Here is a 24,071-nt window from a genome sequence, read left to right as displayed (position 1 = left end):
ATTCAATAACAAAAGTTATTACAGCATATTTTTCACTGATCACACACTTGGGGAGTTCTATATTTTTTAGAGAAGTGAAATTATTAGATATACAGGGTATGGATCTCATGTTAGTGATATGGTGGCATATATTTTTTTATAGTGATGAGTTGTATCATTTGTAAAGTATCTTATTACACTTTTTTAATATTATTCTTTTTCTTTCCATTTCTCTCAATTACATCGCTTGTTTTTAATTTTGTGTATAATCTGGCCGTGCAAAGGTAATACTCCTGATAATTGACCAGACTATCACGGCCTGAAATTAGCCTTGTTAATTATCATCCGATTACACTACTCATCAAAATTTAATAGGTACGAAGACATTAACTTGGTGTGAAGTGGAGTAGAAGATTACATTATAGGAGATACATGGAGATTTATAAAGTAAAAAGGAGAAACTAGAGGATGCTAACTGAGAATAACAGAAGCAGTACATCTTCTTATCAGCGTTCCATGTAAATTCCCAACATGACATGCGAGGCGCCATGTGATGTAAGGAGCTATAATTTCACGTTCACATGGCAACTTTGTTACCAAGAAAAAAGGGCCTTATGAGGGATTTCCACCTTTGACGGGTAGAAACTGTGGCTTCTTCTGTAGGAAGAGGCAAACGGCAGTGCAGTCATCTAACTTAGAAGAAGGATACTTGCTTTTCCATGCTAAAGCTGCTGCTTCCACAACAGCCCTTGCTGCTTCATTTTCAGTGTCTGCTTCCCACACAATTGAGGAAACCTCCTCGTTGCTTAGCACATCCCACACCTAAATCAGAAAAACAAAAAGTCAATAAAGGAAAATCCAAAATAAGCAAATTAACATGCAAAATAAAACACTAACCCCATCACTTGCAAGAACAATAAATTGGTCGCTGGATGTTAGAGTGCGATGCGAAATGTCAGGGATGGCAATGATGCCGTGGTCTTTGAGCATGAAATCTCCAAAAGCCCTAGACATGGCCAGACCTGGAGAGTTCTCATCTGGTAACCACACTCGCTGGATGTGTGGTTCTTCCTTCAGGGCAAATACACGGCCATTGCAACTTTTTATTCGTGCTGCTTCGCCTGCATTTCAATATACAATCACAAATTCCATGTCACGTTATTTACTTTTTATTTTATTTTGCGCTCACATTAATTTACTTAGCTTCAACAAGGACGATGACATTAGCCTTACATGGTAATCCAGGTTTCATATCCGTGGTCAATTGAATGGCCATGATTTCACCGTCAGAGATTGTCCCCAAGATTGCTCTCGAGTCACCAAGGTTTGCTATGACAAGATCTTCACCCTGCCAATTTATCCTTTTGCATTGTTATTACTTACTACATATTTTCTATTGTAAGTAGCAAAAACTGATACACATATGTATGATCAAAGATTCGGTCAATGATAATTTCACTTTCACGGTTGGTTGGTTAGTTGGTTTACCTGTCTTATGACAACTACAGCCGTAGTTCCACTGCAAGAGCAGTCCAGATTCTCTTGTAGCTTCACCTCCTTGTCCATCACCCTGAAACCATCAACAATGGCTTCTTTCCATTCTTGAAAATTCTTGTTTAGTAGAGCTTGTGAGTCGTCTTCAACTGTCTCCGCATGCCTTACCATGATCTTCTTTTCAATCTTTGCATGCACTTTTTTTTGGTCCACTATGAATGAACACAAACGGCTGTTCACTATTTTGCTCACTATGTGACCATTCCTTCCATGCCCATCAAAAACTCCACAGAATGCTGCGTTTGTCGTCCCATAAACCTAATAAAGGAAGCAGAGGAAGAGAAGTTACGATAAATTTCATGTGTTTCCCAGTGCCTATGTATATGGATATACCATGCAGCTTGTTTAAAGGACCAAGTGTTCAATCTTAAACTTTGTGAATATTAGTATCTTAGATAGAATCTTAAGAGATTATTCTACTATGATTCAGAAGAAAAAAAAAAAGATAGCTTCTTTATAACAAACATGTACCTGACAAAGTGTTGCAGCATCTTGGTTGAGCCCTTTGGTACCTTGTTTAGAGTAAGCAGAGGAAAGTCCCCTTAGAAGCTTGGTTGCTTCAAACACTAACACATTTTCATCACGAGCTTCTTCGGGCGCTCCATGAATCGCTGAAGATTCAGAGGATATGCAGATACCCATGGAGACTTTTTCTTCTGTTATTTTATTCTATTCAAAATAAGAAACAAGTCTAACACTCATGAATTACAGGACCCAATATATAGCAATCATTTACAATTTAATAAGTGAAGTTGCTTATGTGGTTCCTTGTGGGAAAGCTTAAGCTAATGTAAACTCAATAATGGACGGTTTTTTAATGGTTATTTATTCAACTGGCATGTCCCAACGTTGGCTTTAAGGGACAGAGTACAAATGCTTCTGACTTTCTATAATTGAAATTAATATATCTAACAACACTATCAGAGATTCTAACACTTCTGCAAAACTATTATCTCCTTTAACTACTATGCTACATTAACATTTTCTGCTTATGTTTGAGTTATGGACTTTTGTGAAATAAGGATCAAGTTTCCTGTATTCCTGCAATCAACTTGTTCTTACAATTGTGCATGGATGCATCTTGTTTCTTAATCATTCATTAATTTAACTTTTAATATAATAAATTAAAACACATGTTCAACTAATATTTTTATTTTATTTTGTAAGCATGGGTTGAAGAAAGAAAGGAAGGATCCAATAATTAAAAAAATCTTATTTGAACGGAAGAACAGTTTAATATATTGAATTGGTATTTGACTTGCATAATGTACTAATAATGAAAACAAAGATTCAGAATAATTTATTACGTGTGTAAGACGGGTATTTTAAATTAAATAAAGATAATGTTACTTATTTTCATTGTTAATGACTAGTATATAATAAAGATGATATTATATATTTTTACTATTAATAAGCAGTGTAAACAAAATCGTAATTTCGTGTGTTCATATTTTTTTGATGTAATAAAAAAATTAATCATTCTCATAAAATAATTATTGCTGAGACACTAGAAAGAAAAATATAAAAAATATGTATAAATAAAAATAACTACCCTATGTATAATTAATAATGAAATCATAGCTAAACAGAAATAATGAAGATTTTAAGATATTCTTTTTATCGTAAGTGTATTATTTTACAATCTGCTATACAAATGGGTTGGGTTTGATATTCAACTAATTATCTAATTATGAATATTCCCTCCTTTAATTTGATGAAATTATTTGTCTATTTTAATAATTTTTTAAAATGAGCCTTTCATTTTTGTTTTCAAAAGCATTTTCTGATACATGCTTTCTAATATACGAAGAAAAATCGATTTATCCTCGGCCGGAAAAAGAAATATATACAGTAATATGATGTTTGGGACTTTTTTTCCATTTATAAATCTACAATTGAATAATATACATGAAAAATTTACGATTTAATCTTTAACTAAGATCTAGTCATAAAGGGACTTCATGTTTAAAGTATCATGGAATTCAATTAACGAAGGGGAAGTCTCCTATTGCAAACACTGATTGCCAATTTCGTCAGCAAAGTTCATAATTAACGATCAAGTCCAAGACCGAGCGGTAAATCCCTCTCGGGAGAGAGGTAAAGCCCTCTCAAAGCCGAACGGTAAAGCCCGTTCCCTAGGAAGCACTCCTAGGTCGAAGACCGAGCGGTAAATCCCTCTCGGGAGAGAGGTAAAGCCCTCTCAAAGACGAACGGTAAATCCCGTTCACTAGGAAACACTCCTAGCTCAAAGCAGAGGTAAAACCCTCTCAAAGCCGAACGGTAAAGCCCCCTAGGAAGCACTCCTAGGTCGAAGATCGAGCGGTAAATCCCTCTCGGGAGAAAGGTAAAGCCCTCTCAAAGACGAACGGTAAATCCCGTTCACTAGGAAACACTCCTAGCTCAAAGCAAAGGTAAAACCCTCTCAAAGCTGAACGGTAAAGCCCGTTCCTTGGGAAGCACTCCTAGGTCGAAGACCGAGCGGTAAATCCCTCTCGGGAGAGAGGTAAAGCCCTCTCAAAGACGAACGGTAAATCCCGTTCACTAGGAAACACTCCTAGCTCAAAGTAGAGGTAAAACCCTCTCAAAGCCGAACGGTAAAGCCCGTTCCCTAGGAAGCACTCCTAGGTCGAAGACCGAGCGGTAAATCCCTCTCGGAGAGAGGTAAAGCCCTCTCAAAGACGAACGGTAAATCACGTTCACTAGGAAACACTCCTAGCTCAAAGCAAAGGTAAAACCTTCTTGAAGCCGAACGGTAAAGCCCGTTCCCTAGGAAGCATTCCTAGGTAGAAGACCAAGAGGTAAATCCCTCTCGGTTCATGTTGAAGGACGAGCGGTAAATCCCGCTCGGTTAAAGTCGAAGGCCGAAAGGTAAATTCCTCTCGGTTCATGTTGAAGGACGAGCGGTAAATCCCGCTCGGTTAATGTCGAAGGCCGAGAGGTAAATCCCTCTCGGTTCATGTTGAAGGACGAGCAGTAAATCCCGCTCGGTTAATGTCAAAGGCCGAGAGGTAAATCCCTCTCGGTTCATGTTGAAGGACGAGCGGTAAATCCCGCTCGGATAAAGTCGAAGGCCGAGAGGTAAATTCCTCTCGGTTCATGTTGAAGGACGAGCGGTAAATCCCGCTCGGTTAATGTCAAAGGCCGAGAGGTAAATCCCTCTCGGTTCATGTTGAAGGACGAGCGGTAAATCCCGCTCAGTTAATGTCGAAGCCCGAGAGGTAAATCCCTCTCGGTTCATGTTGAAGGACGAGCGGTAAATCCCGGTTAATGTCGAGGGCCGAGAGGTAAATCCCTCTCGGTTCATGTTGAAGGACGAGCGGTAAATCCCGCTCGGTTAATGTCAAAGGCCGAGAGGTAAATCCCTCTCGGTTCATGTTGAAGGACGAGCGGTAAATCCCGCTCGGTTAATGTCGAAGCCCGAGAGGTAAATCCCTCTCGGTTCATGTTGAAGGACGAGCGGTAAATCCCGCTCAGTTAATGTTGAAGGTCGAGAGGTAAAGCCTTCTCGGTTAACGTAGAAGACCGAGAGGTAAATTCCTCTCGGTTCCTGTGGAAGGACGAGCGGTAAAACGCTTTCAGTTCCGCAAACGCAGCCTCCCTCAAACTCGTCAGTCCTATAGTTAACCACGGCTAAAGCCAAACGCTTAACTCGGACTTGGGGGGCATAGTGTACAGTATAAAATATTAACCGAGTGGTTACAAACAACCAACCGGATATTCAGGTAATCTGTTTATATCTTATTCTGTTTATATTTTATTGGGCTTATATCAACTTAGGATCCATGAGGTAAATTATAAATACAAAGCCAAGGCCGAAAGCCAGGTACATCCTCCCTCGTCAAGAAGGAGACCGATCGGTTTGTGCCAACATCGATCGGCCAATAGCATATCTTAGATATTTTAGACAGTTAAGATATTTATCAAAGCCACTAACCACATTTTTAGGTAAGGTGGTTATTTTTATTTTGCTTATAAATACAGTGACAGGACCAAAGTCCAGGTAGGGGCCATGCTAATCTTCTCTGTATCGTTCCAATTTTATCGGATGTCCCCGAAGGGACAATGTCATCTGTTTTGAAATTGCTTATAAACCCTGTTATCATTGCGTGTCTAGTCAGTGTGGGACATAATGGGATCAAAATAAAACACCTAGTTGCTACTTAACAAAATATAAGTAGTAGTATCTCACCGAGGAAATTTTCTCTGAATCTGTGCAAGGAAGGAGAAAAGATCCACAGGAACCAAGCAAGAAGTAAGTTACATTTCTCTGTCTCAGTATAATTTTGAAAAAAAGAATATCTAGCCACTATCATCATCTATCTATAGGTAGTCCTATTCATAACTCTGCTCTGCAGATTCTGCACCTTACTTTTGATGCGACATTTTGACATATCTCTTCTTCAGTATTAATATAACTTGATAGTATATATTATTAATTTGAAATAATAAAATACTTTTTTCATTTAAATATAATTATTATTTCCTTTCTCTTCTGTTGCGATTGCTTTTAAAGATTTTTTGTTGGTGAGGAGGAATGATTACTCACCGATTTTTGTGTTTTTATTGAAGGATTTGTGTAGATACGTGGAGTTGGAATGAGAAAGAAAGAGCATCTTTTATCCTCGCATAGGTAAAGGATTTGTATAAATGTAGTGTTTCGTTTATAAAATTGACCTTTTTTTTTTCATTCCTGACATGCTCACCATCGTCCAGTGTTATGGGGTTTCTGATTGGAGATGTGACTGTCATGTGTCAGAGGAGTCCACATCGCGAGATCAAGAGTCAATCGTCACCTCCGTTTTGAGTTCCCTTGGCAACACCGTTGGTACTATTAACTTGGTTGAGAATCGATTCCGAAATCGATGTGCAGACGAACAACAAGCAACAGCTTCTCTAGGAAGATCGCGTTGATGAGAGTTTCGTGATCCAGTAAGCCTAAGCACGGAGAAGAAGAGGAAGAGACCGAACAAAAGGTTCGATTTTCTACAGAGGAAGCTGCCGATTATGGTGAAACGAGTAGATGGGAATCGATTCTGGATTGAAAGAAAACCGATTCCTTTGTGTTGAAGATGAAGCTGATTGGTGAAACAAGTAAATGAGAATTGGTTTTTGGAAGGAAACCGATTATCTTGAAAATGAAACATCATATATATAATAAATAATTATAATAATAATTCATAATAAAAATTCATAATAAAAAATATACTAATAATAATATATTAAACAATAATAATAATAATAAATACTAATAATAATAAATAATAACAATAATAAATAATAATATTAATAAATAATTAGTATTATAATAATGATAATAATAAATAATAATAATAATAAATAATATTATTATTATTAAATAATGATAATATATTAATTTTAATTATAAAGATAAATAATAATCTTACACTTTTAATCTATTAAATTATTTTATTTATAATATATAAGTTAAATTACTCACAAATATTCGTAAATTTTCCTCTTAAATTTATTTATTTTACTTTCAAATATTTTAAAAAATATAATTAAAATTCATTCACTCAAATTTATCTTAATTTACCCAAAGTTAACACATTCTTAGTAAACATTTTGAATATGTTTGTATCACTTGTATAATGTGTAAATGGATAAATTTTGTATTTAAAAAAGGATAATGATATTTTAACAATAATTTTTTAACATTTTAACATTATATGTCATTCTATTATTGGTCTAAAATTATTTCATAATCAATAATAATAATCATAAACAACAACATGAACCAATTACAGATGACACATATAGATTAAAATGTCGTCAAAAAAATATTATCAAATTATTATTATCTTTAAAAAAATTTGAGATAAGGAAGATTTACTGTGCAATGTAAAATAAAGATTCTGGCCCCACGAAATGTAACGAGAAGTCTAAAACTTCATTATTTTCTTGCAAATAATCGATTCTAGCCTCACGAAATTATTATTTTGTTTTTCTTTATTCCATTTCTTATACATTTTTTTATTCTGTTAGTTTTCTTTATCCTATTTCATTAAATTTTAAGCCAATAATAATAAAATTTATATCATATTTATCTCTAAAAATAAAATAATAATTATTTAATTTTATCCATTAAAATATTTTTTAATATAATCGTATCTGTACTTATTATATAATAAACGAACTTTAATTTTAAATTCATTTAAAATAAAAAAAATTAATTCAAACAATACAACTGTTCATTCTTCACCAATCTCATCTTTATTTTCTCAATAAATAAAATATATTTAATTAAGTGTGATAGATGTCGAACGAACAAGTCAACACAAAAATTTAAAAAATTTGGAGCATTAATGCTGAAAGTGGTATTTGACATGAGTAGTGTAGGGTGTGCAGTGTGTAGAGCAGAGTCATCATGGCTACGAATTGAAATACTTTGATCTTCTTTCATCGATCATTTCTGGACTCAACTCACTGCGTTTGCATTCAGAGAGATCTTCTACTTTGCTTCCAATGGATCCTCAACATTGCTTCAAGATTCTTTTTCTTCAGACTGCGCCTTCTGTTTCTTCTTCATTTCTTTAAAGGTAAGTGGTCTCATTCCATTTAAGTCCCACATCGTTTAAAAATATTAAAGTTTCAATGTTTATAAATGAAATTCCGCCCATAGGGTTTGTCCCTTCGGGGACATCCGATAAAATTGGAACGATACAGAGAAGATTAGCATGGCCCCTGCGCAAGGATGACACGCACAAATCGAGAAATGGTCCAAATTTTTTTTATATTTTTTTTACTGCGAAGCTCAGCATATTGCATAGTTCAATACAAGCATACAATTTTTTATGAGGTTTTTGTAAACTCAGGAAGTTTCCCTTTATTTGTTTTCTTTTCTTTTCATAGCAAGAGTATGATTTCACTCCCCAAATGTTTTTCAGAATCCATATCATTATGTAATTGTGTTTGTGTATCTTTTGCTACATAATATATTACATCTCATAGGTGGTTTGGATAGCCGCATATACATATGTGTGAAGAGTCTTAGACTTTATATGCAGTTCTAATGTTTTATCTACACCAAAGCTAAGGTAGAAACAGACAAACTTACTGATAAAAAATTAGGTTGTATTCCTTACAATCTATCTATAGTTACCTTTTTCAAATTTTATATCCCTTGCTTCAGTGGTTTCACCCTCAGTAGATTTTTTTTTTTATGGTGGAACAAGAAGATTACACAAGTGCATGCAGTCGGCTATACTGCAATGAAATATTCATTGCATCATCACAGTGACAAAAGAAGTTTAAGGTTGTTCTTATTTTAATTGAAAATGCTGCACTTTGTAGCCATACCAAATCCCATTTTCTCATTTTGTTGTTAAAAAAGGTCTCAGTTTGTCTGTTAAGAGTAAGGTTCTCTTCTTTTGCATGGAATTACTAATTAATGAGAATAATAAGCGATGATTTGAAAAACGATTTCTGTTCTTTTCAAATACTAAGAGGCTATTGAAAGAATGTAATTGGGAGATTCATGTTATAACAAGTGCTTTTAACATGAATATTGTTTTTGGACATAGTAGGAATAACATTCATGTAAGTTAGCAGAAAACTAGATTTGTCAAAATCGATTCCACTGTTTGAAAAAAAATGAAGAGAAACTTGTGTTGTGGTGGTTGGAATTGATTTTAAGACTGTGAGAATCAGTTTGATATCTTTTTTATTTCAATTAATATTTTTAAAAAAATATTATTTATTAAAATAATTTATTTTATTACATTAGCCAAATCTTTTATAAATTTTATTTTCAAATTCACTCAATAACTTCTGAATATTTAAAAATAAAAACACTACAAATTTCACTTTCTAATTCATCTATTCCACCTCTCTCAAATGATTCCTTTCTAAAAAAAACAACCTAAATTATATACGTATGCTGTAGCTCTCTTCAATTGTGGGTTAAAATGGGTGAAGTGATAAATGGATGAATTGCAAAAAGTGAGAGAAATGTTCAGTGTTTTTTATCTAATTTTTTTGATTAATTTTCGTAAAATGGCTAATAAATAATGTACTCAAAAAAATAATTTCGTGTGCTAGTTTTAGTTAGACAAAGCATTTAGCTGATAGATTTTCAGAGCAGTAATTAATTATCAATCCTGTCTAATACAATTTTGTAAATAAAATATTTAATGACACATTAGAATCACAAAATACGGAAGACTTAAGCGTGATTACCATGAACTTACAAATGCAGAGGGTTATTTCATTTTTAAGTTTATTTTTGTCCATCCAATTTTATTCTATATAAAAAATTTAAAAACTTGAGTACTTTTGATACAACGTGTTAAAAAAACGAATATATGTTTAATAATAAAGTATATTAAACTTCATTATTAAATCTTATTATTAAAATTCTATGTGAATAATGATTAGTATTGTTGCCGGCAGATAATTTTTTCTTTAGATTCACGGAGTCACGAGTTTTATAAATCTTGCAATCTTTTATTTATGTTCTGTTTAGGGTTTGCCAGCCTCAAGAGTGCCAAAAAAAAGATGTGAAAGGTTGGGTATAAATGTGGTTGTCATAATAAATAAAAAATACTTACATATTTAAAAAACAATATTTGATTTGGTAGCCACTTTCAAACTATTATCAATTAAATTAAGGGTATTAATCAATTTCAAGAATTTTAAAAAACAATCGTAAGTATCTGAAGAATGAATTAGGTATTTATGGATCAACAAGAAATAAAGGAATTTTACTAAAGACGGAGGAAGATGTATGTGTACTACACAGTATAGGTTAAAGAATTAACCCGTTGCCATTTATTAGAAAAAATTAGTAGAATGGATAAATTTAAAATTACCTAAATAATCAACAAGATGCTCCAATTTCATTATAGATTTTCATTAAAAAAAGTCGTATTTTATTACGTAATTTTAAGCTTAACATTTTACAAAGTAGTATGTAATCATATGAATCTCTACTACTTTTTCAAATAATTAAAATCACATCTATTTTTTATTTTTTAAATCATGTAGTAGTTAGACGTACAACAATTGAAATCGTATTTGTGTAATTTTTTTATTTTTTATCTTTTCAAATTGATAATGGTTTTTTATCACTTAATTCAATTTTTTTAATAATAAACGCATAGTAATTTTATGTTGTTGTGATTTTATAAATACTACTACCGTTTAGACATTCGGTGTTGCCAAATGAAATAGAAAACACTTGTCTACATATTACCATGCCTAAACTATAGTACACTTGTGATACATTTGAGAACAAGAAAGTGGGTTGTGGGAATTGAATCCAAAATCAGAAATTGTTCATGCTAGTAACAATCACAGAAACAAAAAGACTCCAACTTTGTTATGTGATCATATTCCATTGCCCTTGAGAGGTTGACTGCGTGCAAGGCAATCCACTTTCCGATTCCTGAAATTGAAATGAAAAAGAAAATTACATTTCCCATGGAGAATAATCTTTTGAATGTCAGCATAGCACCTGTGAACTGAGCAATTGACAATGCATACAGATTTTCAACCGTAAGAATAACCTTTGAAAAGTGAACAGGATAAGTTAAACTAAACTAAACAAGACAAAAGGATCTAAACCTGATACATGGAACAAACTCCTGAACAAGACAAAAGGATCTAAACCTGATACATGGAACAAACTCCTGAAACCCTCCTCTCCCGTATCAGGTTATAAATTATTGAACATAACTTATACATCATTAACATCACATCAACATTCACATGAAAAAAACAACTGAAAAGAGATTACGGAAGTAAGTATGCAATTACATTGTGTTATTGGGTGGCTATCGGAGCGGTATCTTCGGTGGCCATAGGCTCCACCTGAGGAACCTTCTTTGCAATTGACTTTGGAATGTCAAGATACTCCTGGATACAACGCTGTTGAGGATGGGACAGGAGTGTGAGGATGTGACGGAATAGAACACGTGCCAAACTCTGTCCACTCTCCAAGATAAACCCCTCATATTCACTAACATGTTCAAGTGCCTCCACTAGTGTATCATAAACCTCCTGGGGGCAATTATCAGGACCAGGCTTATCATGAAGGTACATCACATCCAATGTGAACACCTTCTGGTTCACCGGCCACTGATACTGTGGTCGCTCTGATGATCTGCAGTACAACAGAATCTACAATGGAGTGGCACGTAGAAGATTGCATGTTAGGATTCACAATCATAAATACGATTGCGTGATTGTGTGATTGTGTGATGTTAATCGTAGCCATGAAAAACACTTACAACTCTAAAGATGCGACCCTGCACACGGGATTTCTTGGCTTCATGAGCGGCCAATCCGAACAAAACGGTGAGATCGGGTGGGCCGGCGGAAGAAGAAGCTGAAATGACACGCATTGCAGCGATTGTTGAGTCGATGTCAGAGGTGAAGTCTTTCCGCACCTGTAATCAGAATTAAAATTAAAAACCCTAAAAAGCAAATGATTGATTAAATTGAAGGGGAAAAATAGGTTATGGTGGAAAGAAACCCAGGAGATGGTGTTGGAGAGAGTTGCGAAGGCGAAACGGTGTTGGGGGTTGATGGTGAGCTTGGCATTGACGAAGAGAATGATGGCTTGCTTGACGGAGTCCAATCGGGTGAGGGGTCTGCCGTTGGGTCCGGTGGCCCCTTTCATCTCGACGAGGCACTGAGGACCTACGTCCAGGCAAATCAGAATATCTTCGTTCGCAACTCGCGAGGGTTTCAGACTGTATCTGTTGCTGCTTCCCTCACCCCTTCCACGGCCATCTCCTTCAATTCCCTCCATCTCTCGTTCTCTCTATCTCTCTCTGATTCCTGATCTTCTTCTATTCCTGATTTCTTCTCACCCCTCCCATTATCCCTCTTATATAATCCCAATTTCAAATTTTCATCTCATTTTCAACTGCTTCTTCTATTCCTAATTTTTTTACGTTTACTGCTTATAACTCATAAATAATACATATTTAATTTAAAATACTTTTATCCTAAACTATAATCATTAACATTATATTTAAAATTGAAAAAATACATTATTTCATCCAAAAAACAAATTATAAACCATTTACTGTATTTTACGTAGTAATTATTATTATTATTTTTAAAAAATAAAGAAACTATGAGTTCGTTACGGCTTTGTTTACTGATATGATTTAATTCAGACAAGATGAGTATTTGTGTATGGTTCCTGTTTCCGTTATAAACTTCTGGTATCAACGAGGTTATATTAAGTCGATCGCTGAGCAGAAGAGGTAGATTATTATTTTATTGACTGCTTTCAACATGACTTCTTCCATAAAATGAAGACCATGAGATGTATCTAGTTCTTTCTATCTATATATTAGGCAGGCAGTGATATTTTTCAGTGCCCATGGTATACCTGTCAATTACATTGAGGATGCTGGGGATCCTTATCGAAATCGAATGAGTTGAAATAAAGAGGAATTAGTTATAAGCACACTCTCGCTTGTGAGGTTTGTTTTGAGTTTGAACCCTTTGAACTTAGAGAGATTTCATATGTAAATGTTGGCTTGTATTCTTGTTGATTTAAATTGTAAACGGCTAGTAGTATGTTACTCGTCACAGTACCTGAGAGTAAAAGTACTCCCGTCTCCTTTTGCTTCAGTATCTCTCATTCCAACTCTACAGCAATGAAGAAGCAAATTTTCTCATATGGGAACTCGCCCTCTTAAAGAAATATTCAAAGAATAATTTACCAGGGATCATTTCAAGAGCAATGAATTATTAAACCCCGAAAAAGTTGTATCTTTGTGTATATTATTTGAAACTTCTTTACATTTTAACGTGGTGATAAACTGTTTAATCATCGAGCACACTTCGAGTGAAATAAATGAAAAAAAAAGGAACTAAAAACGAAGGAGAGAAAAAAAAGAAATGGAAATGAAAGACAGAGTGAAAGACTTTCACACATTCATTATGACACAGACATAGTCATTCTCAACAATTATTAGAAAACAATTTATGACCACAATAATTCAAAAAGAAAAACACTTGCACAATTAAACAGTTCAAAAGTTGTAAATAACTCGTCCAAAAAAATATTTAATACCGTAAATTCTACGAAGAAGTCAGTTGAACTCACTAAGAACTAAATGAAAATCAACACATGGTTTGGCAACTTAAATTAAGCTCCCCATTTCTTCAAATGCTGCCATCACCATGAGATCCAATTTAACCATACAAAAATATTCAACATGTAGGAAATTTCAGTACACGAACCCTTACATCTAAACATTGCAATGCTACATAGGTGAGTAGAATAAACAACTACAAAACACCACTAAAAAGAAGTCCATGAAAAAGAGGGAGGGGGGAAAAATATTAAGTCTGGGGCGAAGTTTTGGCAGCGGTTGTTTGGGGAGGCTGAGTATTCCCACTGCCATTACCATCGGCAGTATAGGTCGGAGCCTGAGTATAACCAGCACCATAAGAACTGTTACTGTATGGAGGCGGCGCCTGACCATAAGCAGGCTGGCCTCCCTGAGGTGCACCATATGAACCATAACCTGGTTGCCCTGCAACATAGCCCGATGGAGGTGCTCTCTGGGCACCAGTTTCTGCTTGGGGTTGAGTATAACCGGAAGGTGGAGGCTGAGCAGGATATGCTGACTGACCATAGCCTCCTACCGCACTGGGTGACTGCGACTGTCCGTAAACAGGAGGATTGCCACTTGGTTTCTGAGATTGAGGGGCTCCATAACCAGGTCCATAACCTGGCTGTGGTTGACTTCCATAAGCAGCTTGGGATGTTGGGGGAACCCCATAACCTGACTGAGGAGTTCCCTGAGGTGGGTAGTTGGCAGTGTTTGAGCTGGGCTGTTGGCTGGTAGGATAAGCTTGTTGTGCAATGGTGGTCGGTTGGGTAGATGGAGCTTGGCCTGAATCTCCCTGCGACGCATAGCTTGCAGTGTGGCCCTCTTGTGCTTGGTTATTCCCACTACCATAGCCAGTAGCGGAGCCATAGCCTTGTTGCTGATCATATGTTGGTGGTTGTCCATACCCCGAATGAGATTGTGCATTATATGCATTATAGCTGTCCTGAGCATAACCCTGTCCCGGTTGGCTATAAGCAGATGAAGGTGGTTGACTATAATTGTATGCAGAGCCATCAGCTGGAGGTGCAGGACCTCCAGGATTTTGTGGTTGCTGTGGTTGTTGACTATAGTAATCATAGCCGCCAGCATGAGTAGACTGTTGATGAGGTGGTGCAGAAGACTGGTCCCAATTGGTGGAATATCCACCTGGTTGTTGGGGAGGATAGCCTGAATATGGTGGCTGAGGCATGTTATATTGAGGTGATGGACCAGAATATGCTCCAGGTTGCACATAGCCATAACCAGGTTGCTGCATTGGTGCAGGGGGACCCCAGTTAGAGGGTGGTCGAGATTGGTAGCCTTGCTGAGGATACCCACCAGACATTGAAGGATTTCTAAGTCGATTCTGTGCAGACAAATAGAAAACAAAAATAAAGGGAGTGAACTCAACCAAGTTTCTACATCAGACAAGTACAGAAAGCAACATATGCACACGTACACAGGTTAAACTTACAAATGCAGAAATCAACATATAATGAATACGATATAAAGGGTATGTTATCTAGCATTAACAGGTTGCATACATGATCAGAAAGGGATATGAATACCTACATACCGTACTGGTTCGTGATAAAACTGAGTTACTCCAGCAGAAGCACACCCTTTCCCTATTCGAATTGGATGGGTACAAGAGAAAGCACAGACCATAGAAGCAAACAAGCATTCAATATTTATTGCCTTGAAAAGGCAATCCGTCATATAGTATCTCAAAATATGCAAGATCTTACTCCAATTGTTACGCTATTCAATATACAATATAATACTAGTATTCATATTAATTGAACAAGTCTGACTGGACTACAGATATTTAACAATGTATTAAGATGACGGCTCAACTCTAAATAGAAATATACAGACTGTCGAGACAATTTTTTTGTGCTCCCATGTACATCCTCTCAACCTCTGTACAACCCAATCTAATAATTCAACCTCAGGATCACGAATTCAAAGTTCAAATTAAATGTTATTTAAGTGAACAACTAATAAGAAAAAGAAAAATAATGGAATGATGAAGCAGAATAGAAGTAGCACAAAATGTACAACAGACAAAGACAGAAATCTTGTAGATAACTGGTTAGTTAAGAAAACTACTATTTAAAACTGGACAAAAATATAGAATAGAGAAAATAATTAAAGTGCAGCACAATGGGCACGTCTCAGATTACCTATGCCAAATGTAAGTCCAGTATAACATACGAGGATAAAATACTATTCCAAGTACATAAAGGTTCTTTTGAGAAATGAACTGAAAACCACTTGGTAGTTGAAAACTATTTCAATACAATTCAATATTCAATCTAATAATGACACCATAGTCAAAAAATATAGTAGGAGACTTACTGCCCTTGATAATAAATATCAAAACTGAGATTTAGAACCATACCAGGGCATGTTGAGGGAACACCAACAAATGGATTCATGTTGGTGTCACCAATGGTCCAATAGACACTAACCCTACAACAGTCCCAATAACAACATCAGTCATAGGATACACAATTAATAAGCATATTCCAACGTCGAGAGACTATAATCTCAGTGAGTATCCATCTGGACCAAAATATTTCATAATAACAGTAGCCTTCGAAGCCCCAGTAATTTAAACCAATAAAAACGAAAGAGGAAACTCGCCAAAGCACTGGGCCAGGTGCAAAACTACACCACAGTTAAAATACGGTCTTTGTAAAAGTATGGTATCTTAGTCAAGAAAACTGAGTCTAATTCTCAAATATTGCTACCAAAGTCATTGGTTTGTGGATGGATAAAAGAGATAATGGATAAGACGTATTAGCTAATTATACAGAGCACAATACTCATGCACAAACATAAGTACGCACCTTACAAGTCATAATTAGAAAGACCCTGAAAGTTAATGACCATCACCTAATCCGAGACTAAACATAAAGAAAGGCACATATTGCTAGTATGTCAAGACTTTTAATCAAACAAGATACTATACAGTTGTTCACACCACATAACAGCTAATAAATGACGGCAATAGCAGTGAACGTCTCACTAAACATATTTCCAAAAGGCGAGCTGACGAGACTACACTGAAGAGAGTTGGATATTACAAGCAAGAACATCATAACAGCCACTAGTGACTTAGTTTCTTTTCTACCTTAGTGAATTACTTTGTAAAAGTCTTAAAACACTTGCACAATATGAAATTATGTACTAATTTTCTTTTGAGAACAATACAATGGGCAACAGAGGTCGTATCAATATTTAAGTATCATATAATAGAAACCACTTGCCAAAGGCACGTTAGGCTCTGAAGAAATCACTACTTCCATAAACAGACACTATCAGCTAAGCTGCTTTGGGAGAGATATCAATGCATCCAGAATACGCATCAAGTTAACTAATAATTATCATACAGCTAAGCTTCTTCATTCCAGATCAAAACATCAATAATATACACTGTTAAGTAATAATGGTCATAGTGCTATGGTATATCATTAATAAGAACAATAAATTAATTAATATGAACAGAATAAAAATCATTTATGCAAACTAAAGTAAAAACCATCACATGATTTACCAAACGAACTTTTTACCTGTAAAGAAACAAATCGGAGAAAGTACAGAAAACATGTATCAAGCAACAAGGATCAATCAGATGTAATTTTATATTTCAATATCATAAAAAAATAAAAAGATCCAACAGGCAATGACAAGCACACAGTATTCACACAACAATCACATAAAGCTTGCACATAAATTAACCTAGTTTGATCAAAACAGTCTAGAAGATAAATAGATTGTGCAACATACATAGAACAAAACCAAGTAGAAAACCAACTATTCTAAACACTGAACTAGACTTGGCATAACCAGGTAGATATGCCTAAGCCAAATGTGGCAAAAAGAAGCACCATTAACATACCTCGCCGCTAATGATTTGATTAACCAACTCCTTTGCAGACTCAATTTGCTCAGGTGTCCCATCAATCTTTAATGTTCTTTCAGTTGATGTGTCACCTGGAGGAAGATGCAGAGGTATGACCTGAAACAAGCATATGAACGTTAGTCACAAGGAACTCCGATAGAAATTTCCAAGTTATGAAAGTTGGCAGTTATCACAATCTCTTATCAAATTAGTAACAATCTCAAGGCTACAGTAAGAACACCATAAGGGAAAATCACCTATGTCTAATACACAAATAAGAGAACCGTGTTTTGCATATCAATTATAAGTAAAAACCTGAATCCGTGCGCCAGTAGAAGCTTGCATATTCTTTATGGTTTCTCCACCTTTGCCAATAATAAGGCCAACCTGAAGATGTCCACAATAAACATATTAACCCAAACAGACAGAAGAAGAACCTCATACCTGAACAAGGGAATCACTCATGACATTGTACAAAGCATACACTTCAACAAATCTGCCTTTCACACCTTATTATTTGGAATTCTCATAACAAATTCATCTGACCCAGCTTGTCCTGTCAGTCTTCGAGCAACAATTCCAGAGCCTCCAGATTCAGCCTGGTATAAAAGAGGTTATCACCATATATATTGCAATAATTAAACATTTGAGAAGTTTATCAGGAAACACTTCTCCTTGGTAAGATTATCACAACATCAAAATCTATGATAAACCAAATATAATCCATTTGTGATTGACAGAAAAAGAAAATGAGAAGTATAAAATGTTTTTAACCTCAGCAAGAACTTCATTAATGAGTTTCTCTGCAGAGGCAATTGCCTCGGGAGTGCCCATAAGCTCAACGGTCCTGGTAGCAGAATTAGGGTCTGCGTCCATATCGCGAGTAACTTGAATTTTGGCACCAGACTGCAACTGAAGATATTTAATGGTTTCTCCACTTTTGCCAATAATCACACCAACACGGCCGTTAGGAATATCAATCTTCTTGCTCGTTCCTTGGTGACTGTAGGAGACTGGAGGAACGGCAGAATACTGAGGCTTCGCATCTATGTTCATTGAAATCAGAGTTTATAAACCCTAACCTAAACTAGAAAAAGTGTGGAGCAGAGAGGGATAGTTAGTTACCGTAAGAATCGAAGCCGGAGGTAGGAGCACCGTTATCTGATTTGGGACGCTTGGCGTCAAGCGGGGGAGGAGGAGCAACGCTGAGGAGGCGGGCAGCGACTTCTTGAGCACGCTGCTTGGCGAGCTCGATGCCGGTGGCGGGGCCTGCCGAGAAGCCGGTGGGTCTGTCAGAGGATTGGTCATCATACTTGCGTTTGAGGGGCGCAGAGTCGTTGGGAGATGAATAGTGGGTTTCGTCCGCCATTGGCACAAACCCTAAAGATGTTAGGTGTGTAAGAGGGGCTGTGAGATTATTTATAATTTATAGTGGTGGCTAGTGTGATCCCTGGGTGAGGTAGTAGAGAAAAAAATAAAAGATATTTTACATAGCTTGTCTTGCACAACCAAAATAAAATAATGAGGCGTTTTTACGTCATCCATAGAATTCCGACTTTATTTCACTTTTTACGGGTGTTTCTGTGTATAAATAAACAACAACAAATAAAGATAATTTTTAATCATAATATTTTATCTATTATTTTTATTAAAAAATATATATCTGTGAGATTCATTAGAAAATTTATATATATTTATATGAACATCTTTGAACAATATATTCACTCTAACAATAACGTAACTCTAATATGTATTAAAATAAAATAAATTATATATAATTCATTAAAATTAGAGATTTGGTTTATTTTAATATATTATTTGAGTCACGTTTAATTATATACAATATTAGTTATAGTTTTTTTTTGTTTTTTTGTCTTTTCATCTTGTTTTTTCATCCCAATTGTGTTATTATCGTTCAATTTTATATTTTCATTGCGTAGTCGTTATCACTATTATTGTTCTTGTTATTTGGACCAATGATACTATAGATTTGTTTGTCTTGCCTAAGAGACCATCGCACCATAAAAGTCAAGCAATTGAAGCTCCAATGCACATTGACACGTCATCCCAATCTTTGTTGTTGTTGTCTCTCCCTCTTACGTGTGGTGGTATGTATGGTGTCCTCTTTGGCGACAACCATCATCATTCGACTTGACTTTTCATTCTCTTTTCAAATCTCTAACTTTCATCATGATTGATATTCGTTTGAATTTTCACCTTTTTTAAGGTTTATTATCTCTCTTAATATTACTTTCTCTTTACAATTATTTATGCATAATTTTATTATTCTTACATCTAATTTGTCCATTTATATCAATTATGTTAATGTGCATTTGTGGAATGACGAATTAGATAACGTTAATTATAATATTTGAGCTCCAAATATTAGACTTTGCCTCAAGAAAAGGTTATGTAAGTCACCTTAATCAAAATGTGATGGGAAGTTCTCCCTCTTCTTCTTGGATCTCCTCCTTCATCCATGGAGGTTATTCCCTCATCTTAGTTCATTATGACATTTTGAGATCAATTTGTGTTAAATCAAGTTTAGGATTATAGTACTTTGACACTTTTATTGATGAGAGATTGTTTTGAGTTGTTTTTTATGTTTCAATAATCTTACAATGAAATTAAAAATTCATTTAGAGTGTTTATTCAAACTTTGTGCAACGACAATGCTCATGAGAATCTTTCTCATTCTTTAAAAATTTATGGATTCTCATGACACTCTTCATCAAACTTCATGTGCTTATACACATCAGTAAATTGAGTTTATTGAGAGAAAGAATAAACATCTCATTAAAACAACTAAAACAAATTTAATTCACTCAGAGGCTCCTCATTGATTTTGGGTTAAAATAACAAAATTTCTTATTCTATTTTATTTTCTCATGAACTTCTTTGTTCTCTAACATTTAGAGTCTTTGGATTCGCATGTTTTGTTTACAATTGTGGTCCTAATCTTGATAAATTATGTTAGGTGGCATAAATGTATCTCATTAGATTCACTAAACCACAATTCGCTTAACCTCTATTTCATTTTAGCTTATGTCACTTTTATTGAATCTTCCCTTGTACTTTAGTTGAGTCCTTCTCCTTTTGAGTCTCCAATTGACCAACTCATTATCCTAATTATTTGTGATCCTCCTACTATGTCTAGTATACCTGTAGATCCCGACCTTTTCAAGTGTATATTCATTGATAAATTCCCTATTGTCCACCAGGTCACTCTCTTATAGTGTCCACTCATGCACCCCCTCCAACTCCAATAGTTCAATATGATATTTCCATTGCCCTCGGTAAAAGTATATGTTTCACTTGTAATCTCCATCCTCATTACACTGCTTTGAGTTATCACATGTTATCTCCATCACTTTATACTTGTTTTTCATTTATTTCCTTTTGTTTCAATTACAAAATTTAAAGTGCTCCGTTAGCCCTCAAGTCATGCTTGATGAAATAAGTGTTCTTTAAAATAATGAAACTTGGAAACTTATTCCTTTAATTTTTGGAATTTTTTTGTTGGTTATAGGTAGATTTTTGCTATCAAGGTGGGTCTTAATGGTCAAAAGTTATACACAAATTATTAGGTTGAATAATGGTGAAACGTTTCTTCAGTTGCAAAGATAGCCTTTGTTTGCTTATTCATAACCATGGTTGTTCTTTAAGGTTGACCTTTTTATCAATTTGATGTTAAAAATGTTTTTTTTTTCTAATGATGATTTGTAAAAAGAAATCTATATGGAGGAACCTTCAAGTTTTATTGCACAAGGAAGTCTTTTGATCAAATTATCGTCTATTTAAATCTCTATATGTTCTCAAACAACCTTCTAGGGTTTGATTTGGCAAATTTATCATTATTGTTCAATAATTTGATATGACTCAGATTGAGATAAATCATTATTTAGTGTTTTTTTTGTCACTCAATTGAAGGTGTATTTATCTAGTACTATATGTTAATAATATCGTACTTATAGGCAATTACCATAGTGATATCCACAGGTAAAACAACACTTTTGTCACCATTTTCAAACCAAAATCCTTAGCAAACTCAAGTATTTAATTGTTAGTTGAGGTAACATAATTTAATAATGAAATTTTTATTTCTTAAATGAAGTAGATATTTTAGAGGAAATTAAGTTAATAAATGTAGAGTTTGTTGACAAACTCATGGATCCCCGTGTCAAAATCCTACATAATTAGTGGAAGTCACTCTTAAATCTAAAAAGTATAGAAGATTAATTGAAAAATTAAATTATCTTAGAGTTATTTGTCCTAACATTTCTTTTAAAGTTAATATGGTGAGTCAATTTATTAATTTTTCATGTGCAAATAATCCAATTTATTATTTTTTCATGTGCAAATAATTTAAATATTATCATTCATATATTGAAATATATTAAAGGTTTGTCACGTAGACACAATAATCACACTAGAGTTTTATATTATTCAAATATTGATTGGACAAACTCTTAAAGTTGCTTCTTATATTAACTTGAATTATGTCTTTCACAAAAGGATCAAGCATATTAATATTGATGCTCATTTTATTTGAGAAAATATTATATAGAGTTGTCAAAACGGGTAATCCGGTTCGACCGGCTTAGCCCACCATGGGTTGGTCACTTAGTGAGTCAACCCAACCCGACTCATTTATTAGCAAGCTGAAAAAAACTCATTCCAACCCACCACGGGTTGGTGGATTAAACGGATTGGCTCACTGACTCACTTAATTATAAGTTTTTAATTCAAATGTAAATAAATTTCACTCTAAAATGATGTTAAACTCGAAAAACAATTCAAAATAAAAAAATATCATATAATCAAAATGTAGTCAAAAAACAAGCACAAAAGACGAATAAATAAAGTTTTAATATTGATAATTTTTGTATCACTTATTCATTTATAATATTAGAGCCTTGAATAAATAAATTTATAATATTTTTCTCTCTTAAAACATTTTTTTTATCCTCATCTACAATAGAATAAAAAAAATGCTAACTAAAAATATTGAAATACAAAATAATAAATAATTAAATTAAATTAGGTGGTATTAAAAATAGAAGCCCAATAACTGAGGCCCAAAGTGCTCAGGTCCAAGGGCCTAAAACGAAAACCCCACCAGAAGCTTCCTTGCATCAGAGAGTTGGTGGAGTCCAGCTTGTGCTGCTCGCGAGAGAGAGAAAGAAGAAAAGGGAGAACCCGCCATGGAACTCCAGCTGCACTTGTAGCAGCGATGGGTGAGCAGAAGCAAGAGTCCAGTTGCAGGGAAGAAGGAGCGCGATGACAGAGGTAAGAAAAACACTTTTATTATTACTTTTTATTGATAGAATAAAACTGTTGAACTGAGTATTACTTCTCTTACCTTTGACAACATACCGGAACCCTGTATATATAGGGTTTCGGTAAGAACAAGAAAGCTATCAAGAAAAAATTAAAGTCCCTAACAGAAAACAGAAAACCCTAATCTTAAATAACTCTAAAAGACAAAATAATGCTCTTAGGAGCATTAACTACAATAACAGAAACATTAATACTCTCCCCTCAAGCTGGATAATGGATGTTCACTAATCCAAGCTTGGGGATGATAGATTTGAAATGCGTTCGGTGAGGAAATTTGGTGAACACATCAGCTAGCAGCTCTTCTGATCGAATGGGAAGAAGGCGTAGAAATTTGGCTTGAATCTTCTCATGAACCACGTGGCAGTCCAGCTCAATGTGATTGGTTCGCTCATGGAAACTCTGGTTGTGGGCAATGTGTCTGGCGGAGTTGTTGTCGCAGTAGAGGACAACAGTAGCAGTGGGCTGAATTTGAAGGTCTTGTAGGAGGTAGTGAAGCCACTGCATCTCACAAACAGTGGCAGCAAGAGCCGATACTCTGCTTCAGTAGATGATCTTGATACAGTACTTTGTTTCTTTGACCTCCATGAAACCAATGAGGATCCTAGGAAAACACAGTAACCAATAGTTGACCTTCTTGTGTTAGGGCAAGTGGCCCAATCCGAATCATTGAACCCTTTAATCTGTATGTCAAAGTCAGCTGCAAAGAAGAGTCCTTCTGAAGGGCTGGATTTGACATATCTTAGAATATGTTGCAAGGCTTGATAGTGATAATTAGTAGGCTCCTGCATAAACTGACTTAATAAGTTAACAGTAAAACACAAGTCAGGCCTAGTATTAGTCAAATAGAAATGCTTCCCTATTAATCTGCGATAGGCACTAGGATTATCCATATAATTCTCCTTTTTATATAATGAGTTTGTGTTGCTCAAAAAGGGTGTAGAGCATGGTTTGCTTCCCAACATTCCTGTTTCTTCAAGGATGTCAAGGGCATACTTTCTTTGGCAGAGATGTATCCCCTTTTTAGATCTAGCAACCTCAAATCCCAGAAAGTACTTGAGTTCTCCTAGATCTTTTATCTGGAACTTTCGATGTAAGAGGGCCTTTATGTGAGTGATCTCATTCATTGAATTTCCTGTTAGGACAATGTCATCTACATATACAAGTAAAGCTGTGAAATCTGTGGAGGTTTTCTTGACAAAAAGAGAGTG

General features: G+C 35.0%; 3 protein-coding genes, 1 non-coding gene and 1 pseudogene across 5 annotated transcripts; 1 reads left to right on the top strand and 4 right to left on the bottom strand.

Moving 5' to 3' along the window:
* Nucleotides 1-305: 305 nt before the first annotated feature.
* On the bottom strand, nt 306-2,207 carry LOC124840203 (putative protein phosphatase 2C 72). The gene is made up of 5 exons (XM_047316216.2): nt 2,005-2,207; nt 1,468-1,791; nt 1,213-1,327; nt 877-1,100; nt 306-801 (listed from the first exon to the last, which is right to left on the bottom strand). The coding sequence occupies exons 1-5, from the start codon at nt 2,173-2,175 to the stop codon at nt 592-594; spliced, it is 1,044 nt and encodes a 347-aa protein (XP_047172172.1). The 5' UTR covers nt 2,176-2,207; the 3' UTR covers nt 306-591.
* A 3,328-nt stretch (nt 2,208-5,535) lies between these two features.
* On the bottom strand, nt 5,536-5,594 carry LOC124840207 (U6 spliceosomal RNA; annotated as a pseudogene).
* A 2,587-nt stretch (nt 5,595-8,181) lies between these two features.
* LOC124840208 (U6 spliceosomal RNA) lies at nt 8,182-8,284 on the top strand. Its single transcript, XR_007029018.1, has one exon. It is a non-coding gene; the product is annotated as a U6 spliceosomal RNA (small nuclear RNA).
* Nucleotides 8,285-10,707: 2,423 nt separating this feature from the next.
* LOC124840205 (BRISC/BRCA1-A complex protein) lies at nt 10,708-12,375 on the bottom strand. Its single transcript, XM_047316218.2, has 4 exons — nt 12,029-12,375; nt 11,784-11,942; nt 11,311-11,673; nt 10,708-10,939 (listed from the first exon to the last, which is right to left on the bottom strand). Exons 1-3 carry the CDS (start codon nt 12,305-12,307, stop codon nt 11,317-11,319), a joined length of 795 nt encoding a protein of 264 aa, XP_047172174.1. The 5' UTR covers nt 12,308-12,375; the 3' UTR covers nt 10,708-10,939; nt 11,311-11,316.
* Nucleotides 12,376-13,628: 1,253 nt separating this feature from the next.
* LOC124840199 (uncharacterized) lies at nt 13,629-18,930 on the bottom strand. 2 transcript variants are annotated; one of them, XM_047316213.2, is made up of 6 exons: nt 18,649-18,930; nt 18,298-18,569; nt 18,033-18,122; nt 17,839-17,910; nt 17,521-17,640; nt 13,629-14,979 (listed from the first exon to the last, which is right to left on the bottom strand). In XM_047316213.2, the coding sequence occupies exons 1-6, from the start codon at nt 18,890-18,892 to the stop codon at nt 13,861-13,863; spliced, it is 1,917 nt and encodes a 638-aa protein (XP_047172169.1). In that variant the 5' UTR covers nt 18,893-18,930; the 3' UTR covers nt 13,629-13,860. The 2 variants fall into 2 exon arrangements, with proteins under 2 accessions (XP_047172169.1, XP_087963368.1); XM_088107242.1 differs by having other exon boundaries at nt 18,298-18,536.
* Between the last annotated feature and the right edge of the window lie 5,141 nt (nt 18,931-24,071).

This window comes from Vigna umbellata, chromosome 2 (genome assembly GCF_029865625.1).
Source record: "Vigna umbellata cultivar VRB3 chromosome 2, Vumbellata_1.0, whole genome shotgun sequence".
Taxonomy (NCBI): Eukaryota; Viridiplantae; Streptophyta; class Magnoliopsida; order Fabales; family Fabaceae; genus Vigna; species Vigna umbellata.
This window is presented reverse-complemented; position numbering and strand designations above follow the sequence as displayed.

What these genes read in the sequence shown, in the direction of transcription:
- LOC124840203 (XM_047316216.2), bottom strand. Translation starts at nt 2,175, where the DNA reads ATGGGTATCTGCATATCCTCTGAATCTTCAGCGATTCATGGAGCGCCC. An exon ending in ATGCTGCAACACTTTGTCAG is followed by an intron (nt 1,792 to 2,004) that starts GTACATGTTTGT and finishes TTCCTTTATTAG; the next exon opens with GTTTATGGGACGACAAACGC. An exon ending in CTGTAGTTGTCATAAGACAG is followed by an intron (nt 1,328 to 1,467) that starts GTAAACCAACTA and finishes ATAAATTGGCAG; the next exon opens with GGTGAAGATCTTGTCATAGC.
- LOC124840205 (XM_047316218.2), bottom strand. Translation starts at nt 12,307, where the DNA reads ATGGAGGGAATTGAAGGAGATGGCCGTGGAAGGGGTGAGGGAAGCAGC. An exon ending in TCTCCAACACCATCTCCTGG is followed by an intron (nt 11,943 to 12,028) that starts GTTTCTTTCCAC and finishes TTCTGATTACAG; the next exon opens with GTGCGGAAAGACTTCACCTC. An exon ending in AGGGTCGCATCTTTAGAGTT is followed by an intron (nt 11,674 to 11,783) that starts GTAAGTGTTTTT and finishes ACTCCATTGTAG; the next exon opens with ATTCTGTTGTACTGCAGATC.
- LOC124840199 (XM_047316213.2), bottom strand. Translation starts at nt 18,892, where the DNA reads ATGGCGGACGAAACCCACTATTCATCTCCCAACGACTCTGCGCCCCTC. An exon ending in CTCCGGCTTCGATTCTTACG is followed by an intron (nt 18,570 to 18,648) that starts GTAACTAACTAT and finishes CAATGAACATAG; the next exon opens with ATGCGAAGCCTCAGTATTCT. An exon ending in TTAATGAAGTTCTTGCTGAG is followed by an intron (nt 18,123 to 18,297) that starts GTTAAAAACATT and finishes CTTTTATACCAG; the next exon opens with GCTGAATCTGGAGGCTCTGG.